A 20,021-nucleotide genomic window follows, 5' to 3' on the forward strand; every position below is an offset into this window, starting at 1 on the left:
CTCCACACCTGCTGGGCTGGTCACTGTCATTCATGATTGAAACTTATCTAGTAATAATAGATAACTTCTAAATCAGTTTTTCATATTAATAAAAATAATAAAAACGCACTCAATCTACAAATATTCTTATCTAACCACTGTGAAGATTGAGTCTCATTTTGAGGTAATGACAGCCCAAATCATTGTGTTATTTGGTCAGGGTAACAAGTAATGAGAGATATCTTCTAAGATTTCAGGAATCAAAGTTCAAAAGTAAATGCTAAAAATGTGAATCAGTCAGTCTGAAGTAGAGATTAGTGAGTTTGAAGAGTGTACTTACATCCTTCAGTCCAACGTATCCTGACTCTATGCGGGAGTTCTTTTCAAATGCTTGAAATATGTTCCAACCCCACTCTTGGTATGTCTTGTTGCCAGTTAAACGCCAGAGGTAAAACAGTGATTCAACCGTCTCGGGCCTCAATATGTTCCATGATGTACCCACACTCATATCCTGTAAATGTTTTAGATGGAAATAAGATTGGGCAGTAAAAGAAATAACTAGTATATAAAAAGCAAAGAGAAAAACTAACCTGCCCAGAGTGGAAGAAATAGTTCTCTCCAGCCAATTTTGTTGGTGTTGACTGGTAGAAATTATAGCATGTCCAGGCAAGCTGCAAAAAATATCCCTAGCAATTCACTCACAGGAACCACATGAAAAGCATCCAAATGTTGGAAAAGTAAGAGAAAACTCAGGGAGGGCAGAAGGAATCATTACAATTCCTTCCCTTAGAACTGCATGTGAAATTTTCATCTCATATGGCTCTTTCATTATATGCAAAATGATAATATTACATGGAATAAATAAAAAATTGAAATACTATCATTATAAACCGGGTAGGGCTTGTGATTTTACAAGAAGCCTCTAGCTTATGAAGTTTTTAATGTCATGGGAACATCAAAAAAATCAGTGGCTAGTGCTAATGGAGACCAAAAAAATGCTGCAATGGCAAATATGTTCAAAGAGCTAAACAACTACTAAAGCTTAAGCTCTAGATGGGTATTAAAGCTTAAGGTCAAAACATTTTCCTATCAAGCACAAAATATCAGAAATGGTATGAAGAGAATTTAAGAATACCTCTTCGGCAAGGGATAGGAATTTCTGAGATTCTTCAGGACCATAACCAAGTGATCCTAAAGCAATCATTCCTGGGGCAAAGCATGCTAATTCATCCATCTGCACATATATAGAAAAAACAAATAGCACCAAAATGCTAATGGTCAAATATTAGTGCAGTAGAACAAATGAGTATTTTGGTATCAAATATTACCTTGTCATGCAGAGAATCCCCATTTTTCTCACATATATATGTGAAAGATGATGGTGTTGTTCTTCGGACCAAGCTTAACAGACCTTTCATAGATGTCTCCCACATTTCTCTGCTTCCAACAAACCAATAAAAGAATTTTGATATCAATAGATTCTATGAAGGAAAGACTGTTGACATTTTTTAGACATTGGATATTTAAAAGAAAATCTGTGAGTTGAATTAAAATAAAAAGTATGCACCTTTTCCTAAAGAAATGAGCAAATGAAAAGATTAAACAATGATAAGGAACAAAGGCTAATCAGACAACTTGTTAGTCAATCTAAGGTTCTAGTTAAATGCATCCGCCAAATTCCTCTTATTCTAGTTATTGAAAAGCTAAGGGCCTTTCACAACTGACAAGACCCAATATATGACCAAAAAAAGTTCCCTCCGGAAAAAAAAAAAAAAAAAAGGCCCATGCAAGAGGCTTCCTTTGGACTCACTAAAAGTGTAAAGTTGTCTACTTCATATCAAGCCCAAACAAAGCCTCAAAGAAAGCATGGAAGAAGACACTCCCATGTTCCCACATAGCTCTTCAACTGCCCATCTGGCCCCCAAGGGAGCACACATCTAAATTAAGCCCAAGACTCCAAGTAGGAGTAGTTCATTGAAGTGTTGGCTGTGTTAAGGTTCCTCCAAAAATCAATATCCCAGGAGAGAAATTATTTAAGAGAATAAAGTTAAGCTTTACGACACTTCTAAAGGTTGATTTTCCACCAGAGTTTCACCCATGACCAAATTTTAGAGCCACTGCCAGCAACAAACCTCAAATTAGAAAAGAACAAAAGAAGATCTTGGGAATTGAATTTTCCCTGCAATGTCAAGTTTTAACAGCATGCCAAGTTAAATTCCACTTCAGGAATCTCCAAATCCCTCTTCCGATGGGAACTCAGTTTCACAGAGTCCTCAAAAGCCTAAACCTTCTTTCCTAGGTGTAGACACCACCTCCCACCTATTGAGGGTTCTCAAACTAGCCTCCTTGTACCAAACCAAAAAGAAACTCTCAGTTTTCTTAATAATAGAGGCAACCTTAACAGGAAACATCTTTTTTTTTTTTTTTTTTTTTTTTGCTGTGTTCATTTGCTTTAATAGCATGAAATAAATTGGGATGTAAACAAAGGTAGGACAGAGGAACAGTAAATCCTATCCCATAAAGAAAGGACCATTTTCTTCTGTACATCTAGAGGACCTCCACAGAATTCTAGGATCCTGTTGTGGAGGTCCTCTAGATGTACAGAAGAAAATGGTCCTTTTTTTATGGGATAGGATTTACTGTTCCTCTGTCCTACCTTTGTTTACATCCCAATTTATTTCATGCTATTAAAGCAAATGAACCAAGGGCCATTCACTAGTACCACAACTAATTAATTGTACCAAAGTAGCTCATTTCCTATTAAAAACAATTCATTTTAATTAGTCAAACAGGAAAAAGGAAGGAACGAGGATCGTGTCATTCAATAACATGCCAGATATCGCAAATAAACAATATTGGCCCATAGTAGTTCAAGAGAAACTGTCTGAAAATCAAAATCACAATCATCATGTGGTATTGATAAACACATGCCCAATGTAGCACACAAATGATATTTCACCAGAATTCAATGGGAGATGTAGGGATTCACCTATAATGCTTCACAGCAGCAGTTTTATTTCCTTGTATCCAAACTTTGAGTAAATATTCATAAAAGCTGCAATCAAGTTTTTCAAGTTAATCACCAATGTCGATCAAACTAACAAAATTATGCTCATAGTTCAGCTCCTCCATCAGGGAGATAGATAAAGTAGTAGAATTCCTATGACATAATGAGACCCAGATCTCAAGAAAGATATCACAAATCGTACAGAAATATTAAATGGTCATACCTGTCACCCATGGCTCCAAAGGTTATGGTCGAGTAAGATGATGTTCCTCTATGAGGATTAATATATATGGGAAGTAAACCATCAGCAGGAAATGTTTTATTAAGCTCAATGATAACATTCTCAACCTGAAACATCAGCAGAATTCAACCCATTAAATTCAATGCCAGCAAATTAAACCTCCCGCGAAAATGCTTGTTTCCTTGGAAGCAGAAGTTAATGACCAATGTCTTCTGACTCTAGTTTCTTTACCAAAAAATTTAAACGTTGTATAGAGAAAATGATAACTAACTGAAGTTGCTTAGTCTTAGGATTTAATCCTAGTCAATGCAACAAGATAGTTGTTGACATTACTTTAGAAAATTGTCAAAGGTCATCTGAATTTTAAGACACATGAAAACAATTCCTTTTTTGGTGTGTGCACATATAAGCATAAGAGGAATATACCTTTTTCTGATACTTTGGATCACCAGTCCTTTGAGAAAGGGCAATAAACTCCAGCTGCTCTGTGCCGGAATCTGCTAGGATACTGTCACCCTAGGATCAAGGAAAATTATACATTTTAAAAAACAATGAAATCAATTACCATGGATATATGTTTGATTTTCTTTTTTTTTTTCATTTCATGTATTTATTAATTTATTTGTGGACATTAAATCAATAGTATGAAACAATTCAAACATGAAAGAGAAATTGCACCTAAAACAACAGAAAGAGATTTAGGCATTAGGATGCACTGGTTTTAGAGACTAAGATGGACTTCTGCACATAATTCATGTATTTATTAATTTATTTGTGGACATTAAATCATTAGTATGAAACAATTCAAACAAGAAAGGGAAATTGCACCTAAAACAACATAAAGAGATTTAGGCAGTAGAATGCAATGGTTTTAGAGACTAAAATGGACTTCTGCACATGATTAAGAACACCGGGTTTCAGATGCATCTTAACATTGTTGTTGGAGGATAGGAAGCCAGAAAGAGAAATGTAGTTAATTAAGGCCCTGTTTAGATTCACTTCCTCAAAGCAAAAGCCTTTTTTTTTTCCTTTTGAAAGCTCCATAAGAGCTTATGTATGGTTTTTTTTATAATTTCAGGGTAAGATTTTTTTGGCATAAAAAAGAGACAACAGGGAAGCAAGGAACATATAGGTTCCAATGGAAGCCCTTTCTTGGTTTATATGATAAGCTGTTACATGTTTATTCGAACTTTTAATAATACCAAGATTCCTCCTTTAAAATCCTGATTTTAGCTTCAACTTAAGCATCTAACAGAAGTCAAAAGCAAGAAGTGATCTGAAACAGACCTAAGCTATGTAGCAGTAGCTTGGGACACTTTTAAAAAGGATCCATGACCATTTCAAACACCATGTCAAACACATCAGTAGAAATCTTAGAATATTACCATTTTTCCTTTTTTCTCTTTATGCAGTATTTTAAAGCATAAATAGAAGAAGAATAAAGAAAGAAAAAGACGCACCTATTGAATCTTGGAAAGCACTAAGAGGATCTGTTTGCGTGTAATCCATAAGTCTTGGCTTGATAGTTGTTGCTAGAAGTTTCCATGAAATATTGTTAACTTATGAGTGGAGGATGATGGTCAAGGCCATTGAAATCCATATTTGCTCAAGAGCTTTCATGATTGGGAATTGGAGTTGGTGGGATAGCCTTTGCAGCCAATCCACTACAGAGTTGTTTGTAGTGGCTGGAAGGTATATTTGTTTGGCTGATTCATACGATGTCGCAGTATGGAAAAACATGCTTATAAACATTTTTTTTTTTTTTTTGATAGGTAAAAGCACAACATTATAACCAATTGGCTTGAGGAATAGTTAGAATTCAGTTAACAGGTGTTGTACACATAAAACGAAGAGGAATCAGTGAGCCACTTATTCTACAATGTGAAATGGGTAGCATTCTGTGATATCCTTAATTCTTCTAGTTTAAGTTGTCCTTGATATTTCCTTGATCCATGAATGAATTGCTTTTGGGATGGATTGGAAGCTTTCTGGGTCAAAGGCATTTGTAGGTGTACAGGATGACCCTTTATGTTTGATTTGGTGTATCTGGGGAGAGCAGATTAGCTGAGTTTTTAAAGATACAGTGTATAGTGATCACTTTCAGAATTTATTTCCTCAAATCTTGTTTGAATGATCAAGAGATCCTGTGGATGAAGCCAATATTTCTTTTCTAGAGCCCACTGATTGCTTGGGAGTGGGTTAATTTGTGCTGTGGCTGTTTTTCTAGTCTATCTATTGCTGTTTTGGCAATCTTTGTATACTTTCTGGATATGTGTATGGGTTGTGCCTCCTTTTCAGTAGTACAATTACTCATTTGCCTACTTAAAGAAAGTGTGTACATATGAGGATTGCTAGGCCCACAAAGGATTATGTTAACAAGTGCCTTACACCCCAAGGCACCCAATAAATAAAATATAATAGGGAAGAAATTAAGGACACCCCAAAATATCAAGCCATCAAAGAAATCTGGAAAGGATAGTCTCTCATTCCCTATAAATCTTCTGGATCACACAAATATAGGTTTCATACAAACATATTTTTACTTGCAATTCCAACAGCTCCAAAGCATTGGAGATCCTTCTAATTTCATTCCTTCCTTGAACAGAAAAATAGGCAGAGGGAAATAATTTGCATAATTTCCTCCTCCCTTTGCAAACAGACAATCCCTGCCAACTGGCTAAGGTGTCCTAAGCTAACTTAGGAAATACCCATGAAATACTGAGGGATCAAACAAAAGAGACCACAAACTTCAAGTTGCTCAAGGTATCAGAATGCATAAACAAATTATTATACCAATTCCCCATCCTATTTGCAAACAGTACCAACTAGCGATAATCCCACTCCACCGGTAAAAATGAACACAGGGAATGGGTGAGAATCCTTAAATCTTTCTATGCAGAAAACAGGCAAAGTTTCTGACACATGGCTTCACAGTGATCTCACATAGAAGCAAGTAACAACCATCTTCAGATAACTTCCACTTGTTTATCCCCCCCGCTTATCTTGAATATGAGACAAGAACGATTCTACCATTTCCGACTCACAACTATGAAAACTTCTATAAACCTTCATTTTTTATAATCCTGATCACCGTCCACATTTCGATGATTTGCCACCATGTTGTCTCAATTAATTGAAATGTATGACAGATCTAGAAAACAAAGAAAAGTTTTTCCCACACCAAAATCTGACATAGGAGATAAAACATCTTACCCTTTTCTAAGAGCATTTCGTCACCCCACAACAGCAGCTACTCATTTCCTCACCAAATTTACATTTATGTGTGGCACACTCTCTAGTGTTCACATTCATGCAATCATGCTACATATTTAAGTCAAATAAGGATTTCAGCAGAAGCCAAATCACATCATGATGTATGCCAAAATCCAACCAGTATAAGATCAATTTTAAGTCAGCATCAAACCAAGTCAAGTAAAAACTCCAGGTCATTGTTGAGTGAGCAAGTAGCAGCAATTACATAGTGAAAATGGTAAATGCATTCTATTTTCCCTCAAGCCACACAACTAAGAAACATAATTTCCACACCTAAGCCCAAGACACATTTTATAACATCACACAACTCAAAATAGAATCATAAATCAACAGAAGGCAATAATAAACAAATAAATAAATAGATAAATAAAACAACTTTCCAATAAATAGTGACAAAAGAACAATCAGAAACCAGACACTTACTCCAGTCCATCCAGGGTTATGTGCATTTCCATGTGCCAAGTTAATAATGTTATAGGGTATCCCAGAAGGCGTATTCCAGGCAGGCAGCAACCTATCTGCAATATCTCTAGCTTTTTCAAGGAAAAGTTTGTCCTCTGAGAGATCATATGCACTAAGTAGTCCACCCACAACTCTGGATTTCAAAATAAAATAAAATAAAATAAAATTAAAAAAAAAATCCAAAAATGATAAGTCAAAAATGCAAGATTTCAATCCTAAGTTCATCTTTAGAGATTGCAAGGTCATCATAGCCCATAACTGGTCTTCCGAACAAGAGAAAGGACAAATTAAACAATCTACATATTAAACCTTATAATGCAACCTTATGGTCGTCTCAAAAACACTAGCCTCATAATTCTTGTTGAAATCCAATGAGTTTGCAACCCACCTGCCATGAATAGCACATTAGTATTAAGCAGGAAATTGAATTACCAAAACTACAAAACATGAAATACCATAGGCATGTATTTAATGTGTGCTAAGGAAAAAAATTGTAATTTAAGATCTTCAGAGAGAGAGAGAGAGAGAGAGAGAGAGAGAGAGAGAGAGGAGTAAACAATTGAAATAGGTAAACAAGGACTAGAAAATCATTCTTTTGGAGGAAAGCAAATAGAATTAATTAGAGAGAAGGGTAGTAATTAATAAAAATCAAGAAAAAAAAGAATCTAAAATAAAGACAACAGGATTCCAACAAATGAAAAGAGAGAGAAGAGAGAGGAGCCCTTCCAAACAGTGACCTTAGTAAACTATGGAAGCCCCTTAATGCTATTTCTGGTACTATGAGAGAAAAAGTAAAACAATGCAACTGCTGCATAAAAAGAGATAAAATCCAAGTAATTGAGACAGACGACAATAGAAAGCTAAAACTCACTCTCTAGCTCTTTGGAACTGCTCATCTAGTCCCATTATATATAATGTATCAAGAGAATCTATTAATGTTGCTCCAAGACCTCCAAAACTATTGACACCATTCTTGGATTGTGGCTGTTAAGGAAAAAACAATTGCATGTTAGTTGTAGAACTTGGATAAAATGAAACAACATCATAAACACTATGGAAATACAAATGCCACAAATCTAGGAATGTCCATAAAATCATAGACATCTAGTAGCAAAACTGAAATTTAATTACTCTTAATGTTTTTTGATTATTTGAGAGTTCAATGGAAAGAAATGAATTTGGGATCATGTAACAGGTGGGTTTTTAAAACCGTCATAAAATTTAAATTTCTTTTTTCTTCTTTTGATTCCTCAACAATCCAATAGCAAGAGCATGAAGAAATCCTACAGAGTAAGCACAGGAACAGAGTCTTTATACTGATAATACTCTTAACATGTTACGTATCTTTTGAAGCTCCAGATGCATATCTATACATATATAAGGTGAACCTTACATGTATAGTTTCCTTCCCATCATTGTCCTTCAGTGATTTAAGATTGAAGTCTTTTACAAGCTTTTGGTGACACATTTGTCAGAGTTGTCTATAAAAATATAGTATTACTTCTATTCTAATATGCCAACCATCTTTGATTGATAGAGAGATTGAACATATTTGTACTAAAACTACAAAATATAGGAAACAATGTAGCAAAGAGTTTTCTCATATTCAAAATTATGATTATACCATCTTTTGCATTGCTTAGTGGGGCATTGGACATAAGTACAACAGCTACGTAGATATAAAATATATGTGTGATTAAAAAATTTAGAAAGATTCACCATTTGATCCTATTCAAACAACCAAAACAGAAAGAGAAGTAGTAGTAGTAGTAGTAGTAGTAGTAGTAGTAGTAGAAGAAGAAGAAGAAGAAGAAGAAAACAATACAAAACAAAACAAATCAAAAAACTAAAAATAAAAAAACACATCAATGAAACCTGAAGTTCATCTTGTCCCCACGCATACTTCTCATATGAACTCCATGCATGAAGCATAGCATCTTTTACTTTCTCTCTTCGCTGAATGTCTATGGGGTCATCTGGAACAGTACTTTTCTTGGAGGATTTACCATTTCTGCCACTGACACCAGCATTTCCTCCAATACTCTTCAATTCATCCAGCTGCCAATATAACCACACATTCAGTCTACACATACACACGTAATGTAATACCAATGGTCTCAAAAACAGAGAAAAGTGATGACAAGTCAGCTGACAGAGAACCTAAATCAATGAGAACAAGCTACATGGAGGGAAAAAAACTCTAACTGTTTTCTAGGAAATTGGAGAAAATATCAGTTGGGGAACTTGGATATTTAGTTGTGTTATTTTTTTCCACAGGAACCTACTTAATATGCATCATCACTCCTGTTTAAGTAATAAAATTTGTCTGAATATTTTGAGTTGGCGAAAAATTTTATTGAATTCACAGTGGGAAACATATAGCCTAGAAATTTTCTAATTTGTAAATGATGGTATAGTACTCCAAAAATGAAAAAAACCAAAAAAGAAAACAACCATGGCATGAACTGCTAAACATATTCTAATGGTTGAAGCTGGATGACAACCAAAGAACAAGCATTTTAAATTTCTTACCAAATCTTGCAAATGGGTCAATTCTGCTTTTAGGCTGGCAACCTCAATCTGCAAAATCCACACAAAATTCTTTAAATAAACACAACTGGAGAAGCAATTGTCCCTCAAATTGAAATAACAAGCTTCAGTTTTCAGCATAAATTTTTACCTGGGTGAAGATACTCATTACTTAAAATTCATATGGAAACAGTTAATTACAGAAGACTAATTTGCTATTTTAGGGGGTAAGAGGCCTGGTGTACTGGGGTTGCCCCCCTTCTGTTTGCTAGGATCCCTAATACAACCTTTTATTTGCCCATTAAAAAAAATAGAAAAAAAAATCCAAACTTACCAAAAATCACCAATTATGATACGAGAACTTCATTACAAACCGATGAAAATAAGCACAAAGTATTTTTGCAGTAAACTGAGGCATTGTCAATGGTACTATTGTGTGACTTTCAAATATAAAAATGTAAGTTGGGAAAGGATTTACACCCTTTCCATCTCTCTTCTATTGTCTTTTATTCTTTTTTCTCCTCTCTTCTCTGCATCCAAATCCTCATAGCATCTCCGACTCAGTATCAGGTTGATCCAGGTGTAATCATATCAGAAACTTCAAAATAGAATTTAGCAATAGCAAATGACTGGAGATGAAAGTGTCCTAATTCCAGTGGGTGAGGTGGAAGACATTGAGGAGCTGGCTGTGGAACTTGGCTGCAAAGTGGGAGTGCTGCCCACTGTTTATCTAGGGCTGCCCCTTGGAGTTCATCATAAAGCTGCCTCCATTTGGGATGGTGTGGAAGAGAGAATGAGAAGGAGATTAGCTCAGTGGAAAAAACAGTATATTTCAAAGGGAGGGCGTATCACCTTAATCAAGTGCACTATGGCCAGCCTCCCTATCTACAATATGTCCCTTTTTCGTATGCCAAAAAGTGTTGTAAAGAGGCTTGAAAAACTACAAAGGGACTTTCTTTGGGGAGGGGGCAGCTTGGAGAGGAAGGCCCATTTAATTAAGTGGGAGGTGGTGTGCACTAGAAGGGAGAAGGGTGGCCTTGGCATTCGGAAGATTGACTCCCTGAACAAAGCTTTGTTGGGTAAATGGGTTTGGAGATTTGCAATTGAAAAGGATAATCTTTGGAGGCTAATGATTGGGGTGAAATATGGTCAGGAAGAGCTTGGGTGGAGAACCAAAGAAGCACGGGGTACTTATGGAGTGGGGGTTTGGAAGGAGATTATGAAGGAAGCTAAGTGGTGTTGGGAAAATACAAAGTTTAAGGTAGGGAAAGGGACTAGAGTGAAATTCTGGTCAGATCAGTGGTGTGGGGATGAGAAGCTGTCCCACTCTTTTCCCCTATTGCATGAGATGGCGGTCAACAAGAATGCAACGGTTAATGAGATGTGGGATCATAGCAATGGTTCAGAAGGTTGGAATCTTAGATTCCATAGAGATTTTAATGATTGGGAGCTGGACGTGATTAGAGGATTGCTTGTTATGCTCAGGGACTTCAAGCTATCTTCAGAAGAGGACGAGGTGCTTTGGAAAGGGGGGGGCCATGGAAGGTACGGGGTGAAGGATGCCTACAACAAGCTGGTTGTTGTCAATGCTGGTGATTTTCCGTATAGAGGCGTTTGGGTGGATAAGGTCCCAACCAAAGTGGCGTTTTTTGCTTGGGAAGCCGCGTGGGGGAAGATTCTGACCTTGGATAGGCTTCAAAAACGGGGATGGCAATTTCCTAACCGATGTTTTTTGTGTGGGTGTGAAGCGGAGAGTGTAAATCACATTCTCTTGCATTGTATAGTGGTAAGGGCCTTATGGGAAATTATTTTTGCCCTAGTGGGGGTTCAGTGGGTGTTCCCAGAGTTGGTGAAGGAGGCATTATTAAGTTGGAAGGGCCCCTTTGTGGGGAAGAAGAGGAAAAAAATTTGGAATTCTATACCATTGTGTATTTTTTGGACGGTATGGAAGGAAAGAAATAGGTTAGCCTTTAAGGGAGGGGTTTTAAATATACAGAAACTCAAAAATTCTTTTGTTTGTACCTTGTGGAGTTGGGCTAGGGTGTACATTGGAGAGGAGTCCTCTTCACTCTTAGGTTTTTTGGAGTGGCTAGCGACCACTTAGGGAGGGTAAGGGTGCTTGCTTTTTTTTGCTCTTTTTGAGGCAAATTGTATACGTCCTGTATGCTTGGTGGCCTTTGCCCTTTAATATATTCATGATATTTATCAAAAAAAAAAAAATGACTGGAGATGAAAATAAAGTTCATTTGTTACATCATAAAAATTAAATTACTTATTAAGACATCTATTTTTACAATAGTTTATAGAACAATAAATTAGAAATTTCTAAAAATATGTTACAAACAATAAATCAGTAAGTACCTAACAAACAGAGGCACAACCTAGGTATAGTGAAATACAAGGATAACTCAAAGATCAAAATAAATGGAAACACCGCCAGCTCACTAGCCTTGGGTTAAGGCTGATAGGTCCAGGAATTCCAAGCACAAGAGCACCTCCTATCCAAAATCTTCCTGAGCATATAAAAAAATAGCTAACAAACAAAATTTCAGCTCTAACTCCAATTGCCCAAGGCCATACAAATAGGTGATACGATTGAGGTTTTTAAGATTTGTTTTCCTTCTTATGCCAGTATATAAGGGTTGCCTCCATTTAGGGAATTTCTAGCAATCCAATTTATAAATATAGTCTTGCACAAGTATACTAGGAATGTCTTCATTTTGAGAATTTCTTGCAATCCAATTTACACATATACCAAGGAGATTGGATTTAGAAAGAAATTAGGATAGACAGCCATCAGCCAGCACCTCCCTCTATAAAATTCACATATTCTAAGGATGAAAATTTCCAAGTTGAGAAAAATTGTCTCATGATTATCTTTTATTGGTTAGAACATGGTTTTCTTCTTTTTTCTAGTGAAGACATCCTTGCACCTCTTGGAATATTCCAAGGGCCCAACCAACAAATTTCTTGCTACATCTTTCCCATACACCTAATCTCTTCTTCCCTAAATTTCTGTACTTCTTGCAATTAACTTTTCTTACTTCAATTTTCTGTTCCCATGGCCTTTCAGTAGCATTATTTTCTCAAAATTTGCATTCATCCCACCCATGTCTCTGTTTCACTTAGTAAGGTGAGCCCAACCTTCCTATAGTTTATCTCTTCAATCTTCTTGGTTTCATCTCTTCCCAACTGTTCTCCATTTCAAACTGTTTTTGCTTTTCCCACGACAGGAGCTTATATTGGACCTTGAACATAGCGATACTTCTACCTGAAACCAAAATAGATAGGTGGGTAAAGAATACATAAGAGTATGACCTCATTCTAAGGAATTCAACAAAACAAACACATAACTTTGTAAGAAGAGGTGCCTTCTCACAGAGGGGATTGCAGTGACCAATTACCAAAAAAGGAAAGCTCTATTTTCCAGGCTCTCCCATCGTTGATCCTTTGGAACCACAAGAATTCTTACTAAGAATGAGGATTGACTACCTGAGATCCTTTCTTTCTTCAAACAGGACAAATATATATAGAATCAAATTGAACCCCATAAATGCCAATTCATCGAAGAATAAGCTTCAACAGATTGAAGACCTTCAATTTCCCATGCATCCACCTTTTTCAAGAACTATCCCACTACAATCTTCCTTCTACTAGTGCTCTTTGCCCATCTAATATTGATTCTCTTCCTATTCCCCAGAGTCAAACTGATGTCTTAACTAATCTCCCAAGTTTGGTGAAAAGCTCTGGTAAATATAAACAGGAACTGCAAAAAAGGGTGCTAATTACTTCTTAATAGCATGATGAATTTTGGATTGGTAGCTTGATATATGTAAGGGCCCATATATTAACAACTTAATTTTTTACAACAGTTGGTAGTCAAACATGGTATTACAACCAGAGATCTTAGGTTCAAGTCTCTCCTGCCACTTGTAATTGGAAAAAAAACATGGTGTTTTGTCTCTTCACATGCAGAGAATATCATCGTATCAGAGTACAATTACTTTGGGTACTTCCAGCAAGTACATTTACAACTGTGACAAACTAAAAATCTTCTTCTAATGCAAAGTTGAATAGCAAAATCACTCATGATTTATGCATAGGAAAAACAAACAGGTACTACTTCATGAACTTTCCCCATATCTTTATCGCCATAAAACCAACCACAATCTCATAAAGCAGTAACAGATAAGGTTCCATACAGACTATCTAAATTAAACTTAATCATCTCAATGAACTAAGACAGCAGCATGTTCAGAATCTTCACCATACAGCACTTCTAAATTTCACGTCTTTTAATTCCTAAATTTTTTCTACAAAATTTTACCTGGTTTTCATTAGTAATAGAAAAATCCAACCACAATACACATGCTTATATTAACTACTAAACAGAATTATATTGTCCAAAACCAAAAATCAAATCTAAAATGTGATGGTCAAGCTCAAAATCCCAAAAAACAAATCTTACTAGAATAAAATTAGAATTAGTAAATCTAACCCTTTTTTTTGGCACAACAACAGCAAAACAATCCCTGAAATCCTGAATCTCATCCTTTTCAGTGTCTCAGTTCCTCAAAAAGATAAATAATAATAATAATAATAATAATAATAATTAGGAAAAAAAAAATCTGGTCAAATACATTGCAGGTCATGAATTTTGCTATATTGTCTCAGCAACCAAAAAAAATTGCACAAATGACTTCTAAAAATATAAAATTAAAAAAAAAAAAAAAATACTCTATCACACTCTTTGCATTCATACAAATGCCAAAGAAAAGATCAAAAACAAAAAAAGTAGGATTAATTACACTACCCTTTGCAAGAAAGAGAAAGCACACACAAAATTCCAAATCTTAAGCTGTCATTGTTTTAATTCCCAAAAAAAATGCGATCACTTATGCTGAGGTTTCCCAAATTTTCCTACATTTTCTCAGGAATAAAACGTCGCACACAAACAGCTTAACAACAACAACAACAACAACAAAAGCAGCCAGAAATCCTGAATCTTACGCTTTGAATTGTTTCATTTCCCCCCACCAAAAAAAAAAAAAAAAGAGGGAAAAAAATCCAATTCTTTATTTTAAGGTTTCCCAAATTTTCCTACATTTTGTTAGCCACTCAGTATTGCACAAATGATTTTCCCAAAAAAAATAATAAATAAAAAAGGTTAAATCCTTAATCTTACGCTTTGCATTTTAATTCATTTCTCAAAAAATTACAAAATTAAAAATCTGTTTACGTGTGTTGGCATTTCTAAAATTTTCCTCCATCTTCCCAGCAACGGATCATGGCTCAAACGATTCCAAGGGGGAAAAAAATAATAGCTGAATCAAATCTCTAGTCCCACCCAAAAAAATAAATAAATAAATAAACCATCCGATAGTTATACCATAATCTATCAAAAAATTAAATCCATTTCCTCGTCAACCAAACAACCCATAAAAATTGGAAAGAAAAAAAAAAAAAAAAAAAAAACGATTTACCTCCTGTTCTCTGACCAGAGTCTGACGATCCCAGACCAAGAAACTGACGCAGACGAAGGCGATGAACAGAAGGGCCAGACGCTTCGGCCGCTTCAGATAGTACGAGGGATTGCAATACCTCCATCTGCTCGCCGACGATCTGGCTCTCGCCATCGGATCTCACCACGACCAGACCCAAAACGACACCGCCTCACAGATTTGAAAACGACACAGTTTCAATATATAACGACGCCGTTTAGAGTGGATCGATCTATGTTTCTCTCCCCCGTTTAAATGACTTGAAACGGGAGATGGAGAGAAGAAGAAGCAGAACAAGAAGAAGAAGACGAAGAAGAAGAGAGCAAAAAGAAGGCGGTGGTTGTGGGGACGGTATTACCAAACTCAATTAAAATTGAAGTGTTTTTTTTTTTTTTTTTTTTTTTACTTGACTTTGAATTTTCTGAATTTCTTGGGTCAAGGGTTGGGTTTAAATTTGGATATGAAATGGAAGATATTTTTGAAATGATAATATAAATTGAGATTTGAATTATTAGACTCAAGATCTTAAGTTAAAATTTAAAAGATTATGTTCTTCAACATTATGTATACATGACAATCATAAAGATTTTGTACCATATATAATGTAGTGTAAGTAATTTTAGATTTTTTTTTTATTTTGTGCTTAATTTATAATTTGTGTTCATAAATGGAGAAAAAAAGAATGATGGCTTAAATTAAGAAATTCAAAAAAAAATTACCACCTCAAATTTTGAAAATTTAAAAAGTGTAAGGATATAAGATGTATTTTTATATTTTATATAGAAATATAATTATTTTCTATTTTTAAAAAATAAAAAGTAAAAACCGAAATGAGATGAACACAATTAACAATAGCAAATAGTAGAATTAATCATATTTTCACCTTTTACTATATTTTTGGAGATTAAATGGAGAAGAAATAGGAAGAAATCTGCTTTAATTTCTTTATAAGCATATATTAAATGAGAGAACAAGTTCTCTTGTTATTAAAATTTATTTGTAATTAAGTAGCTATGAAGTCATGATTTTCTAAATTTTTATGGCAATATTTGGTTTGGGAAAATATTGAGGAAAGAAAAAAATGTTTAGAAAAATAAATTTTTCATAATTGGTTTTACCATAAGAAATATAAAAGGAAATCAAATATAATTAAAATTAATTAGAAATTTATATATTTTTAAATTATTTAATTTTTATATAAAAGAGTTAAAATAAGTTAAATGAGTTTGAACATGTTAGAATATAAGCATAAGGCTCACTCTTCTCTGCAACCTAGCACTCTCATGTGTTCCACAAGCCTCACCAACAAATTCTAAAGCAAGAGAATATTCTGTGTTTTTTGTTATTCCTTGTTTCCCTTATCTTTTTCTTAAAATTTTCAAGTATACAAGCGTCTATTTTAGATTGGTGTTTTTATGGTGATTTTCTTATATACATATACTTTGTTCCACCTCCATTGCAATGTGGTTTTCATAATCAATAGAAATTTATGGTTTTCTCCACTTTGTATCAAAGCCACTCAAAGGCAAATGCCTCTCTTCTTTCAATATCAATGGAGTCACAAAATCCTAGCATTCTAGCTACATCAACTCTCTCGTCATCTATGATAGCTCTAACATTGCAGTAAGCAAGTAGTAGTGATGTTGGAAGCACCCTTATGGCATTTGCAAATACTCTAAGTCATGCTCTTTCAATTAAATTGAATCAACACAATTTCCTCATCTTAAAGATTATGATTACACTAGTGATTCAAGGTCACAAACTAGATGGTCATCTCTTGGGCACCAAACCTTGCACACCAGAATTTATTCCTCTCTCAATAGCAACAATTGTCTCTCATGGCTTTGGGTTTGAACCTATCTTTTCAACTATTGGGTTTCACAATCTTCAATGAAGTATGGAAAAGCCTTGAGAGATTGTTTAGCTCGCATCTAAGGCTAAAATCCAAACAACTCGTACCACCATTCAAACCACTCAAAAAGGGAATCAAGCCCTTGAAAAATATCTAAATAAGATGAAGTCAATTTTTTATGGTCTTGCCATGGCATGAGAACCTTTCCCTAAGAAAGATCTTATATCTTGTGTTCTAGTTGGACTTGATTCTAAGTACTCCTATTATAGTTCAAATCAATGCAAAAGATTCTATCTCATGGCAAGAGTTCTAGGAAATCTTGTTGAGTTATGATAGTAGATTAGAGCAACTTAATATAATGGCAAACAATATTAGTCTAAATCAACCATATGTAAATTTCTCATTCAACAACTCTAGAAATTAGAGTAACAACAAACCTTAAGGTCGAAGCTCAACACAAGGAGGAAATTATACACCAAACCAAGGGATTCTTCATGGAAGAGGAGGTCATTTCAGAAGTAGAGGAGGACATAACAACAACTCAAAACAAACCTTTCAAGTTTGTAGCAAATATGGCCATTGAGCTACAACTTGTTATTGTCAATTGAATCAAATTATAAGGATTCTTAAGTTAAAATCATGCATCATCTCATACTAGGTTCATGCATTAAATCTATTATCTTATCAAAACCCAAGCATTCCTTTCTAAATTTTAGGAAAAAGTGGTTTGAATGATTGTTCTAAAGCTCCTAAAGACCTTGCCTAGGTATTAGAAAGCTTTTGGAATAAAAAAAAAAAAATTGAAGGGTTTTAGGCTAGAATTGACCAACTGATCAAAGACAACCATAATCGACTCAACCGATTGGGAATCGGTCGAACTAGTTACCCTTTTCGGTCGAGGACTGGTCAAGAGGTTCTCTAAACTTTTTCTCTCATCTAGTAGCCTTGTTTTTTCAATTGAGAAGAAGTCATTCTTGGTCAAAGGTACCCCTCTCCTGGCCGAGGTTTAGACGAACACTAACGGCTATCTACCAAGCATTAATTGTCTAATGATTAGTCACTTGGTCGAATTAGAGCTTGACCAAGAAGGGTCTGTTGGTGCACTTTTTGATGTTCGAGGTTAGAAACCTATAAATAGAGAGCTCTCATTCATTTATTGATAAGAGAACACCTATATTTAACTCTCCAACTACCTGTTTCTCACTTTCAAAGCTCTCTCTCTCTCTCTCTCTTAATGCATTAAATTTTATGGGATAATTGAATAATTGGACTCTTGATGAGTTAATTAATTAATTAAGACCATTTTTGAGCTAGATTAAGTGACTCAATCCCACTTAAGCTTACTAGAAAACCTATAAATATCCCTTATGAGAGGTTAGGGTTTCATTCTTCTATCACCATTCTCCTTACATTCCATAAAGAGAGTCTTAGCCTTCATCTTTTAGATTTCCGTCATTTGAGTGCCAAGCTTTGAGGTTAAGTCATCAAGTGGAAGATTATGGATTTGCGATATCATACTCAACTTTTGGATTATTCTATGACAATCATCACCCCAAGGATTAAATTTGAGAACATCTAGATCTAGGTAAGCAATCTAATCTTGTTTTCTAGGTACAACAATAGTAGTACTTTAGGAAGACATCATACATCCTTTGAAAATTTCAAGTTGATTTAGATGATAGCTGGTGGAGCCAAATTAATGCTGCTCCTTGGAGGTTAGATAGCAAGATCATCAAACACCAAAATCCTTATTTTCCTTTTTCCAACAACATCATCTTATAGCAGTGGTGCAAATTTTTGATAGGATCTTCAGTCCTAGTATACAAATTGAATTTAGGAGATTAGGATGAGGTTTTGTAAAATTTAATACTTATTATTTAATAATTTAAGTTGATTTTTAGTTAAATTGTTTTCAAGTTGTTGACTAAAAACTTATTACTTATTTTTTTATTTTAAGTATTTAGGTTTTTTTCCTAAAGTTAATTTAAAATTTATTTTAAATTATCAAATTGACATATTTGTTCTCATTAATTTTAACTAATATTTATATTTTCACTAATTTTAAATAATAAATTTATTTGTTAAATATTTATATTTAAAGTATTATAGGTACATAAGGTAATTAAAAAAATATTTATGGCAAAAGATGAGTTATGAATGTAAATTCATGTATAGATATAAAATATACTCCCATTGAACATGAGTAAATAAGTTACAAAAAATTTGAGATTAAAAATAAGATAACTATTTTCACTTAATACTTAAAGTTACTTTTGACTTTACATTACGATATTAAGTTATTTTATCAAAGATATTTAATCTACTTAATAACTTAATTTAAGTTATTAAATTATATTAAGTTATTAAGTAGATTTATCAAACACTTTAAATATCGAGCTAGGTTTGACTAAGTAGTTCAAGAACAAAGTGGGATATCCTAGTTTTCCTTTCCATAACTTTGAATCTAGCCCATAGGTTAATGGAAGTAATTCCTTGTGCCACACTTTTGCCACTAATTTTTTATTTTTTTTCTTTTTGTATTTATTTTAATAGAGAGAAAACATATATATAGAAGGAAAAAAAATTATAGGAAAATAAAGAGTAGACATATAGTCAATAAATTATTTTCTTTTATGCTAATTCAAATTTATTTAACATATGAAGATTAAATAATTTGAAAATTTTTAAGTTTTTAGCTAATTTTTATTGTATGTAATTTTCTTTCCTATTTTTCATATACAACAAAACCAAAGATGGGAAAATCATTTTCCTTGAGATATGATTGGTTCCCATAAAATTTGAGAGAAAAATAAAATAAAATAAAAATAAAAGAAAATAATTAAAGTAGAAGAAAAGAAATGAAAATAAAAAAATAAAAAATAAAAGATAAATTTTAAGTCAATAAATTATCTTTACACAAAAAATAGATTTCACTATTTTACCTATGTTATTTCATTTATTTTTTATTTTCTTTCGTATTTTCTATAATAAAACCAAACATAAAATAATTATTTTTTAAAATATTTTCTTTATTTATACATTCTGGGATCCAAACACAGCCTTCATGTTCTTAGGCCCTATGACTAGACTATTTCTTTGTTCTCCTCGATGTTTGATTGACTTTGATAGCTTCTTGTTTGGTCACTTTCCTCATGTGAGATAGTTTGATGAAATAGT

General features: G+C 34.0%; 1 protein-coding gene across 2 annotated transcripts in view; it reads right to left on the bottom strand.

Annotated features, from left to right (window-relative positions):
* Positions 1 to 15,331, bottom strand: part of LOC117922250 (mannosyl-oligosaccharide 1,2-alpha-mannosidase MNS1-like) — a 54,189-nt gene extending 38,858 nt beyond the window's left edge. Inside the window, exons 1-13 of one of the 2 annotated variants that reach the window (XM_034840312.1) lie at positions 14,975 to 15,331; positions 9,495 to 9,542; positions 8,838 to 9,020; positions 7,834 to 7,946; positions 7,285 to 7,350; positions 6,924 to 7,095; positions 3,654 to 3,743; positions 3,210 to 3,334; positions 2,969 to 3,034; positions 1,308 to 1,416; positions 1,115 to 1,213; positions 570 to 650; positions 320 to 490 (exon numbers count right to left, since the gene is read on the bottom strand). In XM_034840312.1, coding sequence (XP_034696203.1) covers positions 320 to 490; positions 570 to 650; positions 1,115 to 1,213; positions 1,308 to 1,416; positions 2,969 to 3,034; positions 3,210 to 3,334; positions 3,654 to 3,743; positions 6,924 to 7,095; positions 7,285 to 7,350; positions 7,834 to 7,946; positions 8,838 to 9,020; positions 9,495 to 9,542; positions 14,975 to 15,127 — 1,476 coding nt within the window. In that variant the 5' untranslated portion in view covers positions 15,128 to 15,331. The remainder of the gene's footprint in view (positions 1 to 319; positions 491 to 569; positions 651 to 1,114; positions 1,214 to 1,307; positions 1,417 to 2,968; positions 3,035 to 3,209; positions 3,335 to 3,653; positions 3,744 to 6,923; positions 7,096 to 7,284; positions 7,351 to 7,833; positions 7,947 to 8,837; positions 9,021 to 9,494; positions 9,543 to 14,974) is intronic. The other variant, XM_034840311.1, reaches the window with a different exon arrangement.
* Between the last annotated feature and the right edge of the window lie 4,690 nt (positions 15,332 to 20,021).

The sequence above is a fragment of the Vitis riparia genome, chromosome 9, assembly GCF_004353265.1.
Source record: "Vitis riparia cultivar Riparia Gloire de Montpellier isolate 1030 chromosome 9, EGFV_Vit.rip_1.0, whole genome shotgun sequence".
NCBI classification, from domain to species: domain Eukaryota; kingdom Viridiplantae; phylum Streptophyta; class Magnoliopsida; order Vitales; family Vitaceae; genus Vitis; species Vitis riparia.